Source organism: Galeopterus variegatus, unplaced genomic scaffold (assembly GCF_000696425.1).
Source record: "Galeopterus variegatus unplaced genomic scaffold, G_variegatus-3.0.2 Scaffold5919, whole genome shotgun sequence".
Lineage (NCBI taxonomy): Eukaryota > Metazoa > Chordata > Mammalia > Dermoptera > Cynocephalidae > Galeopterus > Galeopterus variegatus.
The window spans coordinates 99,439-116,954 of record NW_007732030.1 but is presented as its reverse complement, the minus strand read 5'-3'; the positions used below and the strand labels follow the sequence as shown (position 1 = coordinate 116,954).

The window sequence follows — 17,516 nt, the reverse complement described above, 5'->3', positions numbered from 1 at the left end:
ATTCTCGTGCTCGTCCACTCAAACTTCCCCATCCCAGGACGCAGGGCCTTACTCCTTCCCTACTAGGGCCAGGAATCTAGCACAGGAGACCTGCCTATGCCCCCTTCAGCCGCCACTGTAGCTCTCCCACCCTTACAATTAGGTCCTCAGCCTGATCTTCAACACTGTGTGCCAATCACTGTGGAAGTTTAATGCCTCGTTAACATGGAAGTTTTCTGGCTTTCACAACATATCCTGAGTTGATTGTTGGCTGACCTGGGCCTATTGTTTTGTTTATTTCAGACATCCAAGGGAGTTAACCAAAGCCACCTCTATTCTAACTCCACAGATCTTACAATCACCTGAGTTCTCATAACACTATTGTGCTGGAGCTAACACCCCCTGTGTTTTGCCTTCCACCTGTACCTCATCCCAATGAGCCATGAACCAGTCTTAGTCATTATGAGGCAATCACATGGCAGGGGTTATCACCAACCCCACTGACCCCAAGCAGTGCTGAACGGTCCAGTTCCAGAATTCCACCTGGAGGATGTACTTCCTGGGGCTACTCTCAGTACCAACTGTCTTAGTTGAGTTTCTGCCAAAGCAGAGCCTGAGACAAGGGGTGTGTGTGTGTGTGTGTGCACGGGTGTGTGGTTTAACTGGGAAGTCATCTCAGGGCTAGAGTGAGGTTATTTACTTGGGAGGTGGTCCCAGGGAGCAAGACTAAGTTATGAAGAGGGTGAGACAGAGAAGGAGGAAGTGTCCCTTGCTGAGGGTGCATCACCAAGACCCTGCTATGAACGGCAGAGGCTCGATGTGCAAGAGCATGTAGAACGCCTCCTGCACTGTGTGAAGAAGGGCGGTGGGCATTTATCCACGGTCTCCATCCCTCACTGTCAAGTTGCCCTCTGCACCTCGGAGCTCCCCCACTGTCCACGGGACCAGAGGCTGCCGGGGAAGAGGCTACACTCTGCAGCCTGCAGTGAGCAGAAGCCTGCAGGGAACTGTGCCCCCAGCCATGGCTGAGATCAGCAGACAGGCTGAGCAGATGTGAGTCAGAACATCGGATGTGTCTGCTACAATCCACTTCAGAGAACTGTTGTGAGGATTGACAGGGGCTTCAGGCGTGTAAAGTTCTTATCACATATGTAAGAAGCACTCATAAATGTTATCAAATCATTTGTTGATGAATTGTCCAACCTCTACCAGCAGCTTAATGAATCTTACTTCATTTAATGTTCGCGACAGTGCTCCATGGTGGAGGACATGCTCATTGCATAGATGAGGAAACTGAGGCCCAAAAGGGTCCAGCAGCTGCCCAAAGTCAGACCTCTAGTAATCAGAAGCGCGGGTCCGCCTATCGGGCTTTCCTACTGCACCAGACTTCCCTGGGGGGGGGAAGAGAGCAGTGTCCCTTGAGAAAAGCGATGTTGGATGAATAATTATTACTGGAAATGGGAGTCAGAGAAACACACTCCACAACCTTCCCACATTTTCTGTTCATTAATCTTGACCTTCACCAGGGCTCTCGATTTCTAAGGGGTGACTTAGAAAATCATGTTGGTGCACAGCTTCCCAGGAGTCCTTCTTGCACACAACAGCTCTTCTTCCACCACTTCCAGAATCATTATGGGATTCCCAAGACACGGTCCCAGTGGCCCGAACTAACAAGACTCAGAGAAAGAACACGACATTCACGAGGACTCATTAGGAAGCTGGGTTTGGAGGAAGCTTCTCCCTCGTGCCTCCCTTCTGGGGCCTCCTCCTCATCCCCAGGTCCAAGGCAAGGCAGAGAGATTGGCCTGTGTCTGCTCCAACGCCCTGGAAAGAAAATCCCGCCTGCAGGAAACCCACACCAAGTCCCCAACTGCACCTCTCGCTTCCTGGGGGACTCTGAGGCGATGGCAAGTCCCACAGGCCTCGGTGACCCACCCTTAAGAGGGGCTGGCATCATCCGCCCTGAGTACCTGCCCATAGAGCCAGGACTTGAGATAAAAAGCCTTTTCTGAGAAAGTCTAAATACCAGGAAATGTGAGACATTATGGCTGTACGAGGGGTCTTCAACAAGTGCATGGAAATATTCATACTATCTTTTAGTTCTACTTTTCCTTGAACTTTTTGAAGTGCCCTCATACTTAAGAACGGCTTTAAATGTTCCCTCTCCCACATCTGTCTCCCGATCCTTCTCCCCTCTCTCGGGCGGGCTAATTTCTGAGGCCCCCGGAGGACAACCCTGCACACGGAGAGCCCTGTGACAGACGTCAGCTTGTCTTTCCCTCCTTCTTGCACACAGCCCCTCACCTGCTTTCCGAGTGGATACCCAGCTCTGCACAGCTCCTCGCCTCCTGCCCTGCAGAAATCTCACTGGCTTCTATGCCCCCTCCAGGGTGAGTAATCCACGCGTCCTTCCTCTCCTCTTACACAACAGAAACGGCTTCCGTTGCCATCGTTTCAATCCTGCTTTGTACCTCATGCAACAGATGCCCCTGAAAGGGACAACTGTGTAGGAGAAGAGAGGGGGCTATAACCCAGAGCTCCTGGCTCCTTTCTGGTCCCCTCTGCCCAGGGCCCCCCTCTTGGATGAAGCCCACTCTCTGTTGCTTTTAGAGGTGAGCATGAGAGGACTTACAGCGTCCGGTTCCCCACCCGGGACCCACTGCATCAGGCAGCCTGGAACCTTCACCCCAGGGAAGGCCTTTTGGAGCCTTGTGGAGCATGACGGGACGGGGGGAGTTCCAGAGCAGGGTCGGTCAGCTCAGTGAGGACAGCCTTGAGAGTGGAGATGTGGGGGCTCCTCAGTGGCCTCATGGTGACCCTGCCTGATGCTGACGTCTCAAGGTTCGATCAGAGGTCAGCCCAGAACCCCACTGGTCTTAAGCAAGCAGCATCTGTAGCCATCTGAGGGTCAGCAGCAGCCGGTCTCTGCTCTTCTATCCCCGGCATGACTTGTCTGTAAAGTGTTCCTCTCCTAAGGGCCTTATTATTTTGAGGGGCTTATGTGAAAAGAAACATGTCAGCATGTGGATTGCTACATGTCCTGCTTGTGCCATCAACACAAAGGAAAACAGTCATCCCTGCAGCCACCCTGCCCCTGCACTTGCCCCTACACCTCCCCTGAACCACTCTAATCCATAAAAGTCTCGCCCAAACTCCACTGTGTCAGAAAGTCTTCCAAGACAACTCCAGCTCATACTGATGCTCTTTGTCTGAAATCCTGTGGACATTTCAACCATCCATTTGTTTGTTTACGAAACATCGGTAGTTACTATGTGTAAAGTGCTATGATGAGTATTGCTGCTGAAACAATGAATCAAACATGTATTCTGTCCTCATGTCACTCACAGAGAAGTAAGAGAGATGTGCTCTAGAGGGAAATGAATGACTCGGCTGGAAGGTAAACAGCAATGAGTTCGAAAAAAGAGTGTGTAGTGGGAGTTCGGGGTGGGGGGTGGACGGGAGAGAGAGATCCCTTTAGATGGGGACGTTTCAAGGAATAATCAGTTCAGCAGTTGGCGTTTGACTGAAGTCTTGAAATACTTGGGAGTGTGGAGTTGGGAGGAAGCCATTGCAGGTAACAAAAACAGCACAAGCAAGGAGGTGGAAAATCACAGTGTCACAATCTAACACTTGGGTAAAAGTGAACCCAAGAGGGACAACAGAGAGTAGTTAACTGTTCTTTAACATATGTAAAGAGATTTTATCACCCATTGATCTATCAATTTGCAACGCGTTTATCAATTATCAATTTCATCAATGCTGATAAGGCCTGAAGATGGTTCCCTACCACCCCTAATCATGTGAGCTTAGAATTTTAAGGACATAGTGCAGATCAGTGCATCCAACTTCTCATCCATGAAGTATGCCCTCTGCAGCTTCCCAACGACCTGAACACACACAGTAGAGACCTCAGTTGGAAGCTGGTCATTGAGACAGCCTCACACTGGAGATGTCCTCTTGCTGTAGTAAAGGGTCCAATGAAATGCATGTTGTCCACTTAAAAGGAAGTCAGTCTGCAGTCTCTGCCTTGACTGCAAGCTTAGGCTCTCTGCTCTTTGCGGAAGGAGTCTACATACCCTGGAAGGGCTGGTGGACTTTTAGGTCATATCAGAAGAAAAGCAATGAAGAGAGGAGCAAGAAGCCTTTATCACACCTCCCCAGGTTGCAAATTCGTCAGAGTTCTCTATCCTGGCTGCACAATGGAACCCTCTGCCAGCTTTAATGAAGTTCTTGTACTCAGGTGCCACCAACCAAACCAACAAAATCAGAATTCTTGGTGAAAGGCCTGGGAACCAGGATTGTCTTCTTAAAGCTTCCCAGGCGATTCCAGGAAGCGTGGGGACTGAGAATACAGTCTAACAGAGGGTCAGGAAGTGCAGCTAGAAATACTGACAACCAAACTTTTGCAAGATATCGTAAATTTCTATAACTTTTCTGTGTTATCTTTTAAACTATTATCTCTTCTTCCTTCCGAATTATCACTTAAAGTAAAATGAAAAAAGACTATGCCTCAAATTTGAGGGAGTAGCAAGAATGAGCTACTGTTGAAAGCTCCCGTGCATGGGATTCTGAGACAGGAGTGATCAGGTGGGGCCTTTAAAAAAATCCTGGTGCTGGGTCTCACCTTCAGAGGTTCTGATTTAATCAGCTGGGGTTGGAGTCTGGACATCAGGATTTTTTTTATTTAAAGCTCCCACATAACTCTAATGTGCAGCCAAGTTTGAGACTCATCTCAATATACTTGATTCATGGTTATAAGTATTTTTTGTCTTTATTTCTCTAAATTGCAGACAATGGAGGCTTCTTGCTTTTACAGTCTCACCTAAGACTACACGATCAGCTTTCCTGGGCAGCATCTCTCATCGGGTCCTGCCTCCACTGCTTCTAAGGTCCAAAGTGAGACCAGAGAACCTGTGCACCCACTTCCCACTTTTACGAACAAAGGACTTAAAAAACATTTTTTGGTGACCGTATCCCTGGGCAGTCATGTCAGTCAACCCTCCTCATCTGTAAGATCTGCATCTGCCAATACAACCAACCTCCCGTTGAAAATATTCAAAAAGAAACAAGAACAATACAAATAAAAAATACAGTGTAACAACTATTTACATGACATTTACATTCTATTAAGTATTGTAAGTAATCTAGAGATGATTTAAAGTACCTGGGAAGATGTCCATAGGTTGTATGCTAATACCACATACACCATTTTATATCAGGGACTTGAGCATCTGTAGATTTTGGTATCCTCTGGGGGTCCTGGAACCAATCCCCCATGGGTACCTAGGGACAAATGTACTAAGCATCTCTGACTTCAGGGATCTCCTAACCACACCTGCCCCTGAATCTCACTGCCCCAGCTCAGGCACTGATCACCAGTTCCCTTCTGTTACAGTCAACCAGTCTCTGATTGCTTCCCATCCTCTGATCTAGGCTTATCTATAAAAAGGAAGACATTAACTCTTCACAAGGCTGTAGCTCTGCTTATTCCATTGGAAATGGTGACAATGATTCTTTTTCATTATAATCTGGAGCTTGACATAAAATCTGAAGGACTTAATTCCATGTGGCTTTCCAAGTACATGCCCGCTTCATTTGAGGACATCTCCTTAGGGCCATCAGTCAGTCCACCACGCTGAGTCAAGGGCAGGTCTGTGCAATGTCTGTGCAGTGCAGAATCCTAACAGCTCCCAACAACAACCAACCCACAGGCCAAGCTTACAACTTTGATTTTAGAGAGGAGTAGCAGACAATGTAAACAGAATAAATAATTTTAAATTAAGCTGTTATTCAAAGTCCAGTGTAGGGGCTTAAGGAACATAAGAACCATGGCAATTTATTGAAGAAGAGATTGTGAATTTATACTTCAGAATATGGTACCTCACCTTGGAGAAATGTAGTTGGCTGGTCTTTCTGAAATCCACAAATATGGGTGTCTTCTCTTTGATTCTTGCCATACCTTCCCTTGGTCTTCATTGTTTCTAGAAGACTTGAAACCTGAGCAATGTTTTCAAATACTGGTTTCTCTGAAAATATCATTACTTTTTTCTCTTTTGATATCAGCAATTGGTTTGGGTTGGTCTCTCAAAGAAATATAGGGAAATTCCATATAAATCTTACTATATTCAAAGAGAAAGTGTAGTTTTATTTTATTTTCCCAGGTATTCTGATCCTTTTAGGTACAAGACAATGGGGAGAAGGGGGTGGTGGTGTCAGGCATCTCAGCTGAGAGCAGGGAAAGGCGCTGAGGTGACGAGGAGGTCAGTGAGTGAGGTGTGGCCTGGGGAGTGGGACAATATTCACCTGGACAACCAGCGGCTCACTATGGGCATGTGAACATAAATTACTTAAAACTCTTATGTTGAATAAGAGAATGAGCATACTGACACCTCCCCTGCTGGGACATTTCCTCACAGGAACTCATGGAGCCAGAAGCTGGGACCAACATGACAGCTGTTACTGAGTTCATTCTACTGGGCCTAGTGGAAACAGAAGAGATGCAGTCTGTGGTCTTTGTGCTCTTCCTCTTAGCCTACCTGGTCACAGTCGGGGGCAACATCAGCATCCTGACAGCCATCCTGGTGGAGCCCAAACTCCACACCCCCATGTACTTCTTCCTGGGGAACCTATCAGTGCTGGATGTTGGATGTATCACAGTCACTGTTCCTCCAATGTTGGGTCGTCTCCTGTCCCACAAGCATACAGTTCCCTATGGAGCCTGCCTCTCCCAGCTCTTCTTCTTCCATCTCCTGGCTGGGATGGACTGCTTCCTGTTGACAGCCATGGCCTATGACCGATTCCTGGCCATCTGCCGGCCCCTCACCTACAGCATTCGCATGAGCCAGACAGTCCAGAAGATATTGGTGGCTGTGTCCTGGGCTTGTGCCTTCACCAATGCACTCACCCACACTGTGGCCATATCCACACTCAACTTCTGTGGTCCCAAAGAGGTCAATCACTTCTACTGTGACCTCCCACAGCTCTTCCAGCTCTCCTGCTCCAGCACCCAACTCAATGAGCTGCTGCTCTTTGCTCTGGGTTTCATCATGGCAGGTTCACCTGTGGTTCTCATCGTCACCTCCTATGTCCACGTGGCAGCTGCAGTTCTACGAATCCGCTCTGTGGAGGGCAGGAAGAAAGCCTTCTCCACATGTGGCTCCCACCTCACTGTGGTTTGCCTCTTCTATGGGACAGGTATCTTCAACTACATGCGTCTGGGTTCAGAGGAGGCTTCAGACAAGGATAAAGGGGTTGGGGTTTTCAACACTGTTATCAACCCCATGCTGAACCCACTCATCTATAGCCTCAGAAACCCTGATGTGCAGGGCGCTCTGTGGCGGGTATTTGTGGGGAGGCAGTCACTGACCTGAGAAGTGATAGGGTCCCTCCTTTTCTGAACTGAAGAAAAGTTCTCATAAAGGTAGCAACCAGTAAAAAATGGTCCATGAGCATTTTTCCTGTCTCCTGATCCCTGTATATCGATGTTGTGTGTTTGTCCTACAAGGAAACCCTACATCATTCATTCATTCATTCATTCACTCAACAAAAAATTTTTTTTAAAGATGACTGGTAAGGGGATCTTACCCCGTGGCTTGCTGCTGTCAGCACCACACTCTCCTGAGTGAGCCACAGGCCAGCCCCTCAACAAATGTTTTTTGAGATACTTTTATGATTTAGACAGTCTTCTAAGGATTTGGTGAACAAAATAGACAAAAGTCTCTGCACTCAAGCAAATCATATGCTATAAAAGTAGACAAAATAAATAAGCATTACATACAGTGTATCACACGGTGATAGGCGCTATAGAGAAAAACAAGGGTGGGTTATATGAAGTTAGGTACTGCCCAGCAAGCCCCCTGAGTGAGCGGCTGCCTTTTTTGTGGCTATGCCCACTCTCCAGGTGTAGTTAAAGCCTCGGCAGTCCTGTATGTTTCTGATGTGTTCAGACTTCAAAGAAAGTTCAGTCAGACTGTTAAAATCAGATGTCATGAGATGAACAGAACTGTGGAGAGAAGATCTTGTCTTGTCCCCAGCCCCTGTGGTAAAGGTGGAAATAAGCCCAACCGTGATAAGGACCTTTCCAAGATCACAAGCAATGGATAAGTGGGAATGCCATGATTACAACCATATCTTTGGTTTTCGTTCACAAGAATTTTGTCCTTTGAGGGAAGCTCAAGTTCTTTAGCCCCGAAGTATCTGGAGACCCAAGAGTATCATAAGAGACACACTCCATCTCTACTCTTTACACAAAGTTATCAGGCATGGGTCCGGAGGCAGGGAGGCTGAGAACCTTGCTGTCCCTGCGGGTGAAGGGTGTACCCTCAGCGCACAAGCCCTTCCTTTCCCTCTCTCTCCCATCTGCCAGTCCAGCCCTCTGTGTTTCCATAATCATCTCCTAGCCAGAGGAAGCAGAAGAGGAGTATCCAGACTACTTACATCATTACACCTTCAGGAAAACTTAAACTGTATTTCTGTTCCTGGTAGGAAGTGTGGGGCCCAGCAATCACATCGAAGGTGCAGAAGCTGGTAATTGCTGTCTGTAAATTCCAGCTCCTCAACCGGAGAGTCTATATCCCAGAGTCTAAAACATCTCATATCAGGGGGAAAACCAAGCCTAAAACCAACTTGTACCTAAACTTCTGAGGGGCTTTAAGGAAGTGAGGTACCTGCTTGATCTCACTAGGAAACACTTGAGGTTGTGAAAGTTGCTTATACAAATTGGGTCATTCTTGTCATACCCAAACTAAAATTGGAGTCAAGGGGCCAGGAGCATGTAGCACCTACTCCAAAAATAATTTTCTACAGACCCAGCTGTTGAAACAACCCTCTGCAACCCTAAGACTGTTTTTACCAAGTAGCTGCTGAAACAACCTGCCATGACTCTAAGATTCATTTTATCCACGACCATCACTCATCCAATCAAAACCTGCGAACTCCCAAAAACTTTGCTAGTGCCAATAAGCTGTCTTTCAAAACAATACAAAGCATTCCTCTCTGTGATAAAACTCCCAGACATTTCTTTGTTCTTCACACATACCAGATACCATCCTGGTCTGAATGTGTGCCCCAGATTGCAATAAAACATTCCTTTAGAGATTCGTCTCACTCTGTTCTTTTTTTTTTTCTTTCCTTTTTGTCTTTTTTCGTGATCAGCAATGGATCGCAACCCTCAGTGTAGCGCCTGTACCGGACCGGGACCGGCAACGGGATCGCAACCCTCGGCGCTGCGCCCGCACCTCGCTCAGCCAGTGAGCGGCCGGTCTGTATGTGGGATCCGAACCCTCGGCGGGAGTGTCACTGCGCTCCCAAGCGGCGCACTGTAGCAGTACGCCACCGGGCCGGCCCTCACTCTGTTCTTTTGACTTTAACAGAGGAGAGGAAAATATTCTGCATTTTGATTGTGGTGGAGGTTACAGTAGTAAGTACATTTGCCACAGCTCATCAAGTTGTATGTAAATTCTAATGTATGTACTTTATACCTAGATAAACCTGAAACAAAAGAATACATATAACATGATGACTTTTACATTAAATTTCAAAAATTTGCCAGCATAAATAATGTACATATTTCAGGGTACTTATACATGTAATAAAACTATGACGGGAAGGAAGAAAATGATCACCACAAAGTTCAGAATCGTGCTTATTTCTGAAGGAGAGACAGAAGTAGGGGTTCCTGGTACTGGAAACTCAAAAATACAAATTAACAAAAAATGTACAAGAATAAGTAACAAAGGAAATGGGTCACTAACAAATACTAGGAAAAAGTCCAACCTTACTGCCTCAGAGTGATTCCAATGAAAACAATGGGGGATACAGTTTGTACCCACAGGATAACAAAAATGTATTAAAACGATAACAGACAGTGTCAGTGAGGCCATGGGGAAATGGCTACTACTCCACACAGACTTCAGTGGGTTAAAGCAGTAAGAGTGGGGCCCCTGAAACTGAGAACCTGGGACTCAAAGCCAGAGGCAGATGTTAAATCCCTTCTTAAAGAAAAACTGTAGTCTGACATAGGAAATCCAAAGCCCTGCCTTCCCGTGTCAGTTTCAGACAGGGATCCGGTTTATACTGCACGCTGGGTGCGAGGTGCCTTGCAGGGTCCACTGCGGTCATTTGTTTTCAATAGAGCTCAGATTATTTTGTTCTTTTTCTCCCTAAGACATATAACCAAAGCTTAGGTCTCAGAACTTTTAACTAACCTATGGGAAGCAATACTAAATGCCCTGTTGTAGCAACAGCCTATCACAGTCTTTATGCACTCTTTAAACCTCCTTTGTCCAAGGCAGGCACACCCATGGTCTGGACATCCTCCTCACTGGATGGTCGTGGAGGAGGTGACTCCTTGTGGACCAGGCCTCGGCTCCTGTGGGACCCCACCCTCCTAGCAGGAAGGGAGGGGGAACCCCACTGCAGCAGCCCCAGCCTGTGGCCAGACCCCACCCCCCAGTGTCTTCCTCTGGATGTGGTGATGGAAAGGGAGCTTACTCCCCCACTCTCACCCCAGAGTTGACCCCAATCTGGGGCTTACTTTTATTGGTTCTCTGCTTATTTTTTTTAAGATACTAGAAACCTAGCCCCACCCACTTTTTAGTACAATGTTAACCAGCATAGTGTTGTTAAAGCAGCACAATGTTACTTTCCCTTTGCCTATTGTACTTAGAAGTTCCTGGAGTATCCTCTCCTTTACATTATCACAAAGCCAATAAGCATGAACGGAACAAAAACAAGTGCTTATGTCCCCTGTTAGTGAAAGCATAAATTGGTACAAACTTTGTTGAGGCCAATTGGGTAAAATATATATGCAAAGGCCCTGAAAATAAAACCTTTGGCCCAGCAACTTCACTTCATCAGTTTCCATGAAAGAAATAATGGGTAAGTGAACAAAGATGTCCATACAGAGATATTTATTGACCTTGGAAAAACTGAAAGCAACTAGATATTGGGTAATAGGAAGTGTGTTAGATGAATTATGAGATAAGCATTAAATGGAACACTGAAATACTCTGCAGGCATTAAGTAATAATGTAACTGGATATTTATTAATATAGAAAGATGTTATTATTGTGAAGTGAACAAGCAAGTTTCCAAACAATTTGAATTCATTCTGGAAAAAAAAAGTATTTAGTAAAGATCGAAGTCTAGAATTTATACTAAGTGCAAGTAATAGTTATCTTTGGATGGTAGAAATACTATTACTTTCGGCTTATTTGTACTTTTAATATTTCTACAGTAAGTTCATATTATTAGTTTAATAAAAATAATAAAAGCTAGGCTGTTTCCTGACTCGCTGCTTTTGCCCAGCTGTCCCTGCTTGATAACCACAGTGTTTACGATAGGCCAGGCACTCGGCCTTGGAACTCTGCACGTTATCTCATTTAATCCTCACAGCTAGCCTCTGAGGTACGTGATTCTCGATTTACAGATGTTGGTCTGACCTTATTTATTGCCAAGGCTAGTAAGGTCTGGGGGGCATCAGGTTACACAGAAGTGTCTTTTCTTTAGCACAAATTGATAAACTCATTCTCACTTTTATACGCCTCCCACCCCAGACCTTACACATGGTGGAGGAAATTTCCAGTCTCAACTTCAATGACCCAAGTTACTCCCATGTCAACCTCTGAAAGGCTCCCTTGGAGGAGTCTCCCCAGAGCCCCATGCATGTCCTTGTTCCTCAGACTGTAGATGAAAGGGTTCATCATGGGGGTCACCACAGCATACATCACTGTAGCTACTGAGTCCTTCATGGAGTAGGTATGGAGAGGCTGCAGATAGACCATACCGAGTGTCCCACAGAAGAGGGACACCACAGCCAAATGGGAGGCACAGGTGGAGAAGGCTTTGTACTTCCCAGTGGCTGAGGGTATTTGGAGGATGGCTCTGACAATGCGGACATAGGACATGATCGTGAACCCTAAGGGAGAGAGGAAGATGAAGCAGCCCGTGGCAACCAGCACTGTGTGATTGACCTTGGTGCTGGAACACGCAAGCCTCAACAGGACCTACATCTCACAGAAGATGTAGTGGATCTTTCGGGACCCACAGAAGGTCACCCTGGTCATGAGGAGAGTGTGGATGAGGCCATAGAGGACAGAGAGCACCCAACACAAGATGAGGAGCAAGATACAGAGCCCAGGGCTCATGGCTGTGACACAGTGCAGGGGTCGACAGATGGCCACATAGCAGTCATACGCCATCACAGCCAGGATGAGGTTGCCCAGGGCCACCAAGGAGACCAGGAAGTAGAGCTGTGTCAGACACCAGGCATAGGAGATGGCTTTGTCCTGGGACTGAAGGTTCACCAGCATCTTGGGGATTGTGTTGGTGATGAAGAAGAGATCAGTGAAGGAGAGGTTGGCCGGGAAGACGGACATGGGAGTGTGCAGGCGGGAGTCAGAGCCGATGGCCAGGATGAGGAGCACATTTCCCACCACTGCCACCGGGTACATAGACAGGAATGTCCAAAACAGGATCTGCTGTTGCTCTGGACTCTCTGAGATCCCCGGGAGCAGGAACTCTGAGTCTCCACTCTGGTTGCCTCCATCCATTTCCCCAACTTTCTGCAACATTAGCACCAACAAATATTTGCCAAGTGCCCTCGATTGAATAAGGAAATGAAGATAAGAAAATCCATCTATTTTCTGAGCATTAAAAATATCTTAGGCTAAATTTTATAATATTTTTAAATAGGCAGCAAAGTAATAACAGGCACAAAAACATGACATGGAAAATCTTTATGGAACTTAATCATCCGAGCAACTTCTGGCACACTCAATATTATAGAAAAAATGTCTATGATTTAACTTAAATCCTATAATTTTTCTATATTCTTAAAGTGTTTAAGGACTATTATGTTGTGATATTGCATATGTTTTGAAATGATATTTAAAATAGGTGTGTGCATTATAAGAAGTGGATATTGTACAACTACACAAAGGGGGAAAAAAGAAAAAAATAATGGTAAGAAAAAGGAAAAATTATTGTTATTTGCTAATAAGATGATCTACCTGGGAAATCTAAGACAATCAACTGAAATGTCATTAGAAATAAAAAGGGATGTCAGAGAAGTGGCCAATCACAAAATGAATGGACCCCAAACTAATGGCCCCGGTAAGCCACACAGAGTATAGTGATTAAGACTGTGCTGTCACAACACTTGAAGTCAACTCTGAGCACTGCCACTTACTAGCTGTGAAACCTCAGGCAGATTCCTTGAGCTCTTTAAGACTTGGTTCCTTTGTGTGCAAAATTGGTTGTGGCAAGGATAAAATTAAGTAATAAAGTGTTTAACACATGGAGTTGGCATGCAGTGATCACTCAAGTATTGCCTATTATTATTAATATAATATATATGTAAATAATAGCCAGGTTAAAAAATACAATGCAAAGCAATCCCATCACATTACCATCAAACTAATCTAAGTATTACGATGTTAACAAGAATTGGGCAGTCCCTTCCAATACTCCAGAGAGACCTAAGATAAAAATTTAATAAATGAATAGATTTACCAAGATTCTAGATAGAAAGATGAAATATTGCAAAGGTGCAAATACACTTGAGTTAATCTAACACATAACCTATTTGAAGTAAAAATCAGAACAGGATTTTTGGAAAACAACAACTATTCTAAGTTTCACGTAAAAATAAACATAAAAATAAGCTAGGAAAATGTTGAAAAAGAAAGTAACAAGCAGACACTTGCCCTGCCAAATATCCAGGCCTCTAAAACAATGAGATGCTGGTGCTAGAATGAGCAGAACTGAATGCAACCTCAGAGACAGAGCCAAGTGCATGTGGAATTTAGCAGACTGTTATGACAGTACTTTAAATCACAGGCAAAGGTTGCATTATTCAAGAAATTGGGACGAATTGTCTATTTACGGTCAAACATTAGATCAATATTTTATATCTTACCAAAACAATTAGAATGTATTAAACTTTAAAATAGTTTATTATGAATGTTTTCCTTTTGGAAACCTAATGTAGGTGAAATAAAAATCTCAATAAAGCTGTTAAAATCTTCTTTAAAGTTTTAATAAAGAATGAGAGAATATATAGGCTAGATTTAATTCTACCATGTAGAGACATATAGGCACATTTTACATTTTGATGTCTTTTTTGTTGACAGCTGAAGGACCAAAAAAAAAAAAAAAAAAAAAAAGAGAAAAAAGGCTGTCTTCTAAAGTCCTGAGCAAAGAGTGTTGCCTACAGAGAGCTATGTGTGCAAAGGCCCTGAGATGAGAAAAGGCTTATTGTATTTAAGGAACTAAATACATCCCAGTATGACTGGAGTGGAGAGGTTGTGCATGTGAGAAGGGCCCAGATCATTCAGAGTCTTGTCAAATTGTCCCTGTTAGCAGATGATATGATCCTATATATTGAACAGCCTAAAGCCTCTGCAAAAAAAAAAAAAAAAAAAAAAAAAACAACTCCTAGAGTTGATAGATAATTTCAGCAAAGTTGCAGGATACAAAATCAACACACAAAAATCAGTAGCATTTCTCTACCCCAACAGCGAATGTGCAGAAAAAGAAATCAAGAAAGCTAGCCTTTTACAATTGCCAACAAAAAAAATAAAATACTTAGGAATAAAGTGAACCAAGGATGTGAAAAATCTGTACAAAGAGAACTGCAAAACCGCTGTTGAGAGAAATTAAAGAGGACACTAGAAGATGGAAAGATATCCCATGCTCTTGGACTGGAAGAATCAACATTGTGAAAATCTCCATATTACCCAAAGTGATCTACAGATTCATTGCTATCCCCATTAAAATTCCAATGACATTTTTCTCAGAAATAGAAAAAACTATCCAGATATTTATAATGAATAACAAAAGACCATGCATAGCCAAAGTAATCCTGAGCAAAAAATAAATAAAGCTGGAGGCATAACATTCCCTTGCTTTAACTATATTACAAAGCCATAATAACCAAAACAGCATGGTACTGGTATAAAAACAGACACACAGACCAATGGAATAGAATAGAGAACCCAGAAATCACCCATAAACCTATAGCCATCCGGTCTTTAACAAAGGCATCAAGTCTACACACTGGGGGAGAGACTGCCTCTTTAACAAATGGTGCTGGGAAAACTGGATATTCATATATTGGAGAATGAAACTAGACCAATGCCTCTCACCATATATCAAAATCAACTCAAAATGGATTAAAGCATTAAATATACATCCGGACACAATAGAACTCCTTAAAGAAAACATAGGGGAAACATTCCAGGAAGTAGGAGTGGGTACTGACTTCATGAATATGACCCCAAAAGCACAGGCAATCAAAGGAAAAATAAACATGGATTATATCAAATTTAAAAGCTTCTGCACGGCAAAAGGAACAATCAACAGAGTGAATAGACAACCAACAGAGTGGGAGAAAATATTTGCAAGCTTTACCTCTGACAAACGATTAATAGCCAGAATATACAAGGAACTGAAACAAGTTTACAGAAAAAAACCAAAAAACCGAATTAAAAAATGGGCAAAGGAGCTGAATAGGCATTTCTCAAAGGAAGATATACGAACGTATAACTTCGTAATTAAAAAATGGGCAAAGTTAAAAAATGGGCAAAGGAGCTGAATAGGCATTTCTCAAAGGAAGATATACGAATTGCCAACAGACACATGAAAAAATGCTCGACCTCACTCACCATCCAGGAAATACAAATCAAGCCCACTTTGAGATAACCATCTCACTCCATTCAGGACAGCTAATATCCAAAAGACTGAGAATGATAAATGCTGGAGAGGATGCAGAGGAAAAGGAAATCTCATACACCATTGGTGGGACTGCAAAATGGTGCAGCCTTTATGGAAAATGGTATGGAGGTTCCTCAAACAATTATAGATAGATCTACCATATGACTCAGCAATTCCACTGCTGGGAATATACCCAGAGGAATGGAAATCATCATACCAAAGGGATACCTGTACTCCAATGTTTATTGCAGCACTATTTCCAATAGCCAAGTGTCGGAACCAGCCCAAATGTCCATCATCAGATGAGTGGATAAGGAAACTGTGGTATATCTACACAGAGGAATTCTACTCTGCTATAAAAAAGAATGAAATACTACCATTCACAACAACGTGGATGGACTTAGAGAAAATTATATTAAGTGAAACAAGTCAGGCACAGAAAGAGAAATACCACAAGTTCTCATTTATTTGTGGGAGCTAAAAATAAATAAATAAATAAACACAAAAACAAATAAAGGGTGGGGGTGTAAGGGAAGAGGACACAACAATCAGAACAATTCCTTGAACTTGTTGAGACAAGTGAACAGATATTTCTGGGGGGGTGGGGAGAGAAGAGGGGGGAAGAAAAATGGATAAAGTGTTATGAAAATCAACGGCAGTGTATATTGAGAAGTTAAAATTAAAAATAAATAAATAAATAGATAAATAAAGCATCTTAAAGGATTTTAAGAGGAAGAGGGTGTGTATATTTGGCAACTATCCCTCTATTTGCATCTTACCAGTAGTACTTTAATAATCAAATACAGCTGTTGCATTTTTACGCAGATGATTTTTAGTGCCTCTCACAGTTAATAGCTTTCCTAATATTGAGCCATACTTGTGTTCTCAGTATAAACTAATAAAATTGATTTGCTAATGTTTTATTTACACTATTGTAGTTATATTTATAAGTAAAATTGATCCACACCCTCTCTGTATGTGTGTGTGCCAATCTTTCTCACTGTTTGTTATGTTGTCTGCATTAGCTTCCATATTAAATTTATATTCACTATTGTCAATTGCTAATATTTGAAATGTGTTAAAATGTCTTCAATATCCTAAAATGTAAAATTTTAAAGATATTCCTTGGATTTTTTCCAAATAAAAATAACTTTTTACCATATTGCAATCTATTGATTATAAACAAAAAATATTTTCATGTTGGAAAATTTAAGCAACACAGAAAAATGTAAAAAAAAAAGTAAAAATCACCCCAGACTCTGTTAACATTTTGGTGAATATTTTGCCAACTTTGTTTTTCATTAAATAATTTTTATACACTTAACAACATGCTGAAGGGTATTCTCTAAGTCAGTAGTGCCATAATTTTGATGGCTGCATACTATTGCATTTTTTAATTGTATCGTATATATCTTTAATCAATATCTTCATCATGTATATTTAGATTGTTTCCAGTTTCCCCTATTAATGATGATACATCAATGAATATATTTTTACATATATTTTTGGATATATGTCTATATATAACCAATGGGATGCACGATTTTCATTTGTATACATATTGTCAGAGCATACTCTGGGAAAATAGTTTTAACTTGCGCTCCTCAAATTAATTAATAATTTAAATAAATTAACGGGAAATGTTAGGCTTATTTATCCCTGCCAACCTGATCTGTGAAATATGTTTTACTTTTCTCATCCTTTAGTACTGGTAAATTGAGATAAAGACAAAGAAGTTTTCAGAATGAAATTATGACATTCACAGCGGCACGGATGAGCTTGGAGAAAATTATGTTAAGTGAAACAACTAGCACAGAAAGAGA

General features: G+C 42.9%; 2 protein-coding genes across 2 annotated transcripts; one reads left to right on the top strand and one right to left on the bottom strand.

The window, feature by feature from the left end:
• The first annotated feature begins 6,351 nt into the window (after positions 1 to 6,351).
• On the top strand, positions 6,352 to 7,410 carry LOC103605577 (olfactory receptor 3A2). The gene has a single exon (XM_008590196.1). It carries the CDS (start codon positions 6,402 to 6,404, stop codon positions 7,347 to 7,349), a length of 948 nt encoding a protein of 315 aa, XP_008588418.1. The 5' UTR covers positions 6,352 to 6,401; the 3' UTR covers positions 7,350 to 7,410.
• A 4,174-nt stretch (positions 7,411 to 11,584) lies between these two features.
• Positions 11,585 to 12,530, bottom strand: LOC103605579 (olfactory receptor 1D2-like). Its single transcript, XM_008590198.1, is given in 2 exon segments — positions 11,585 to 11,612; positions 11,614 to 12,530. Coding segments are annotated over 2 exon segments (945 nt in total).
• Between the last annotated feature and the right edge of the window lie 4,986 nt (positions 12,531 to 17,516).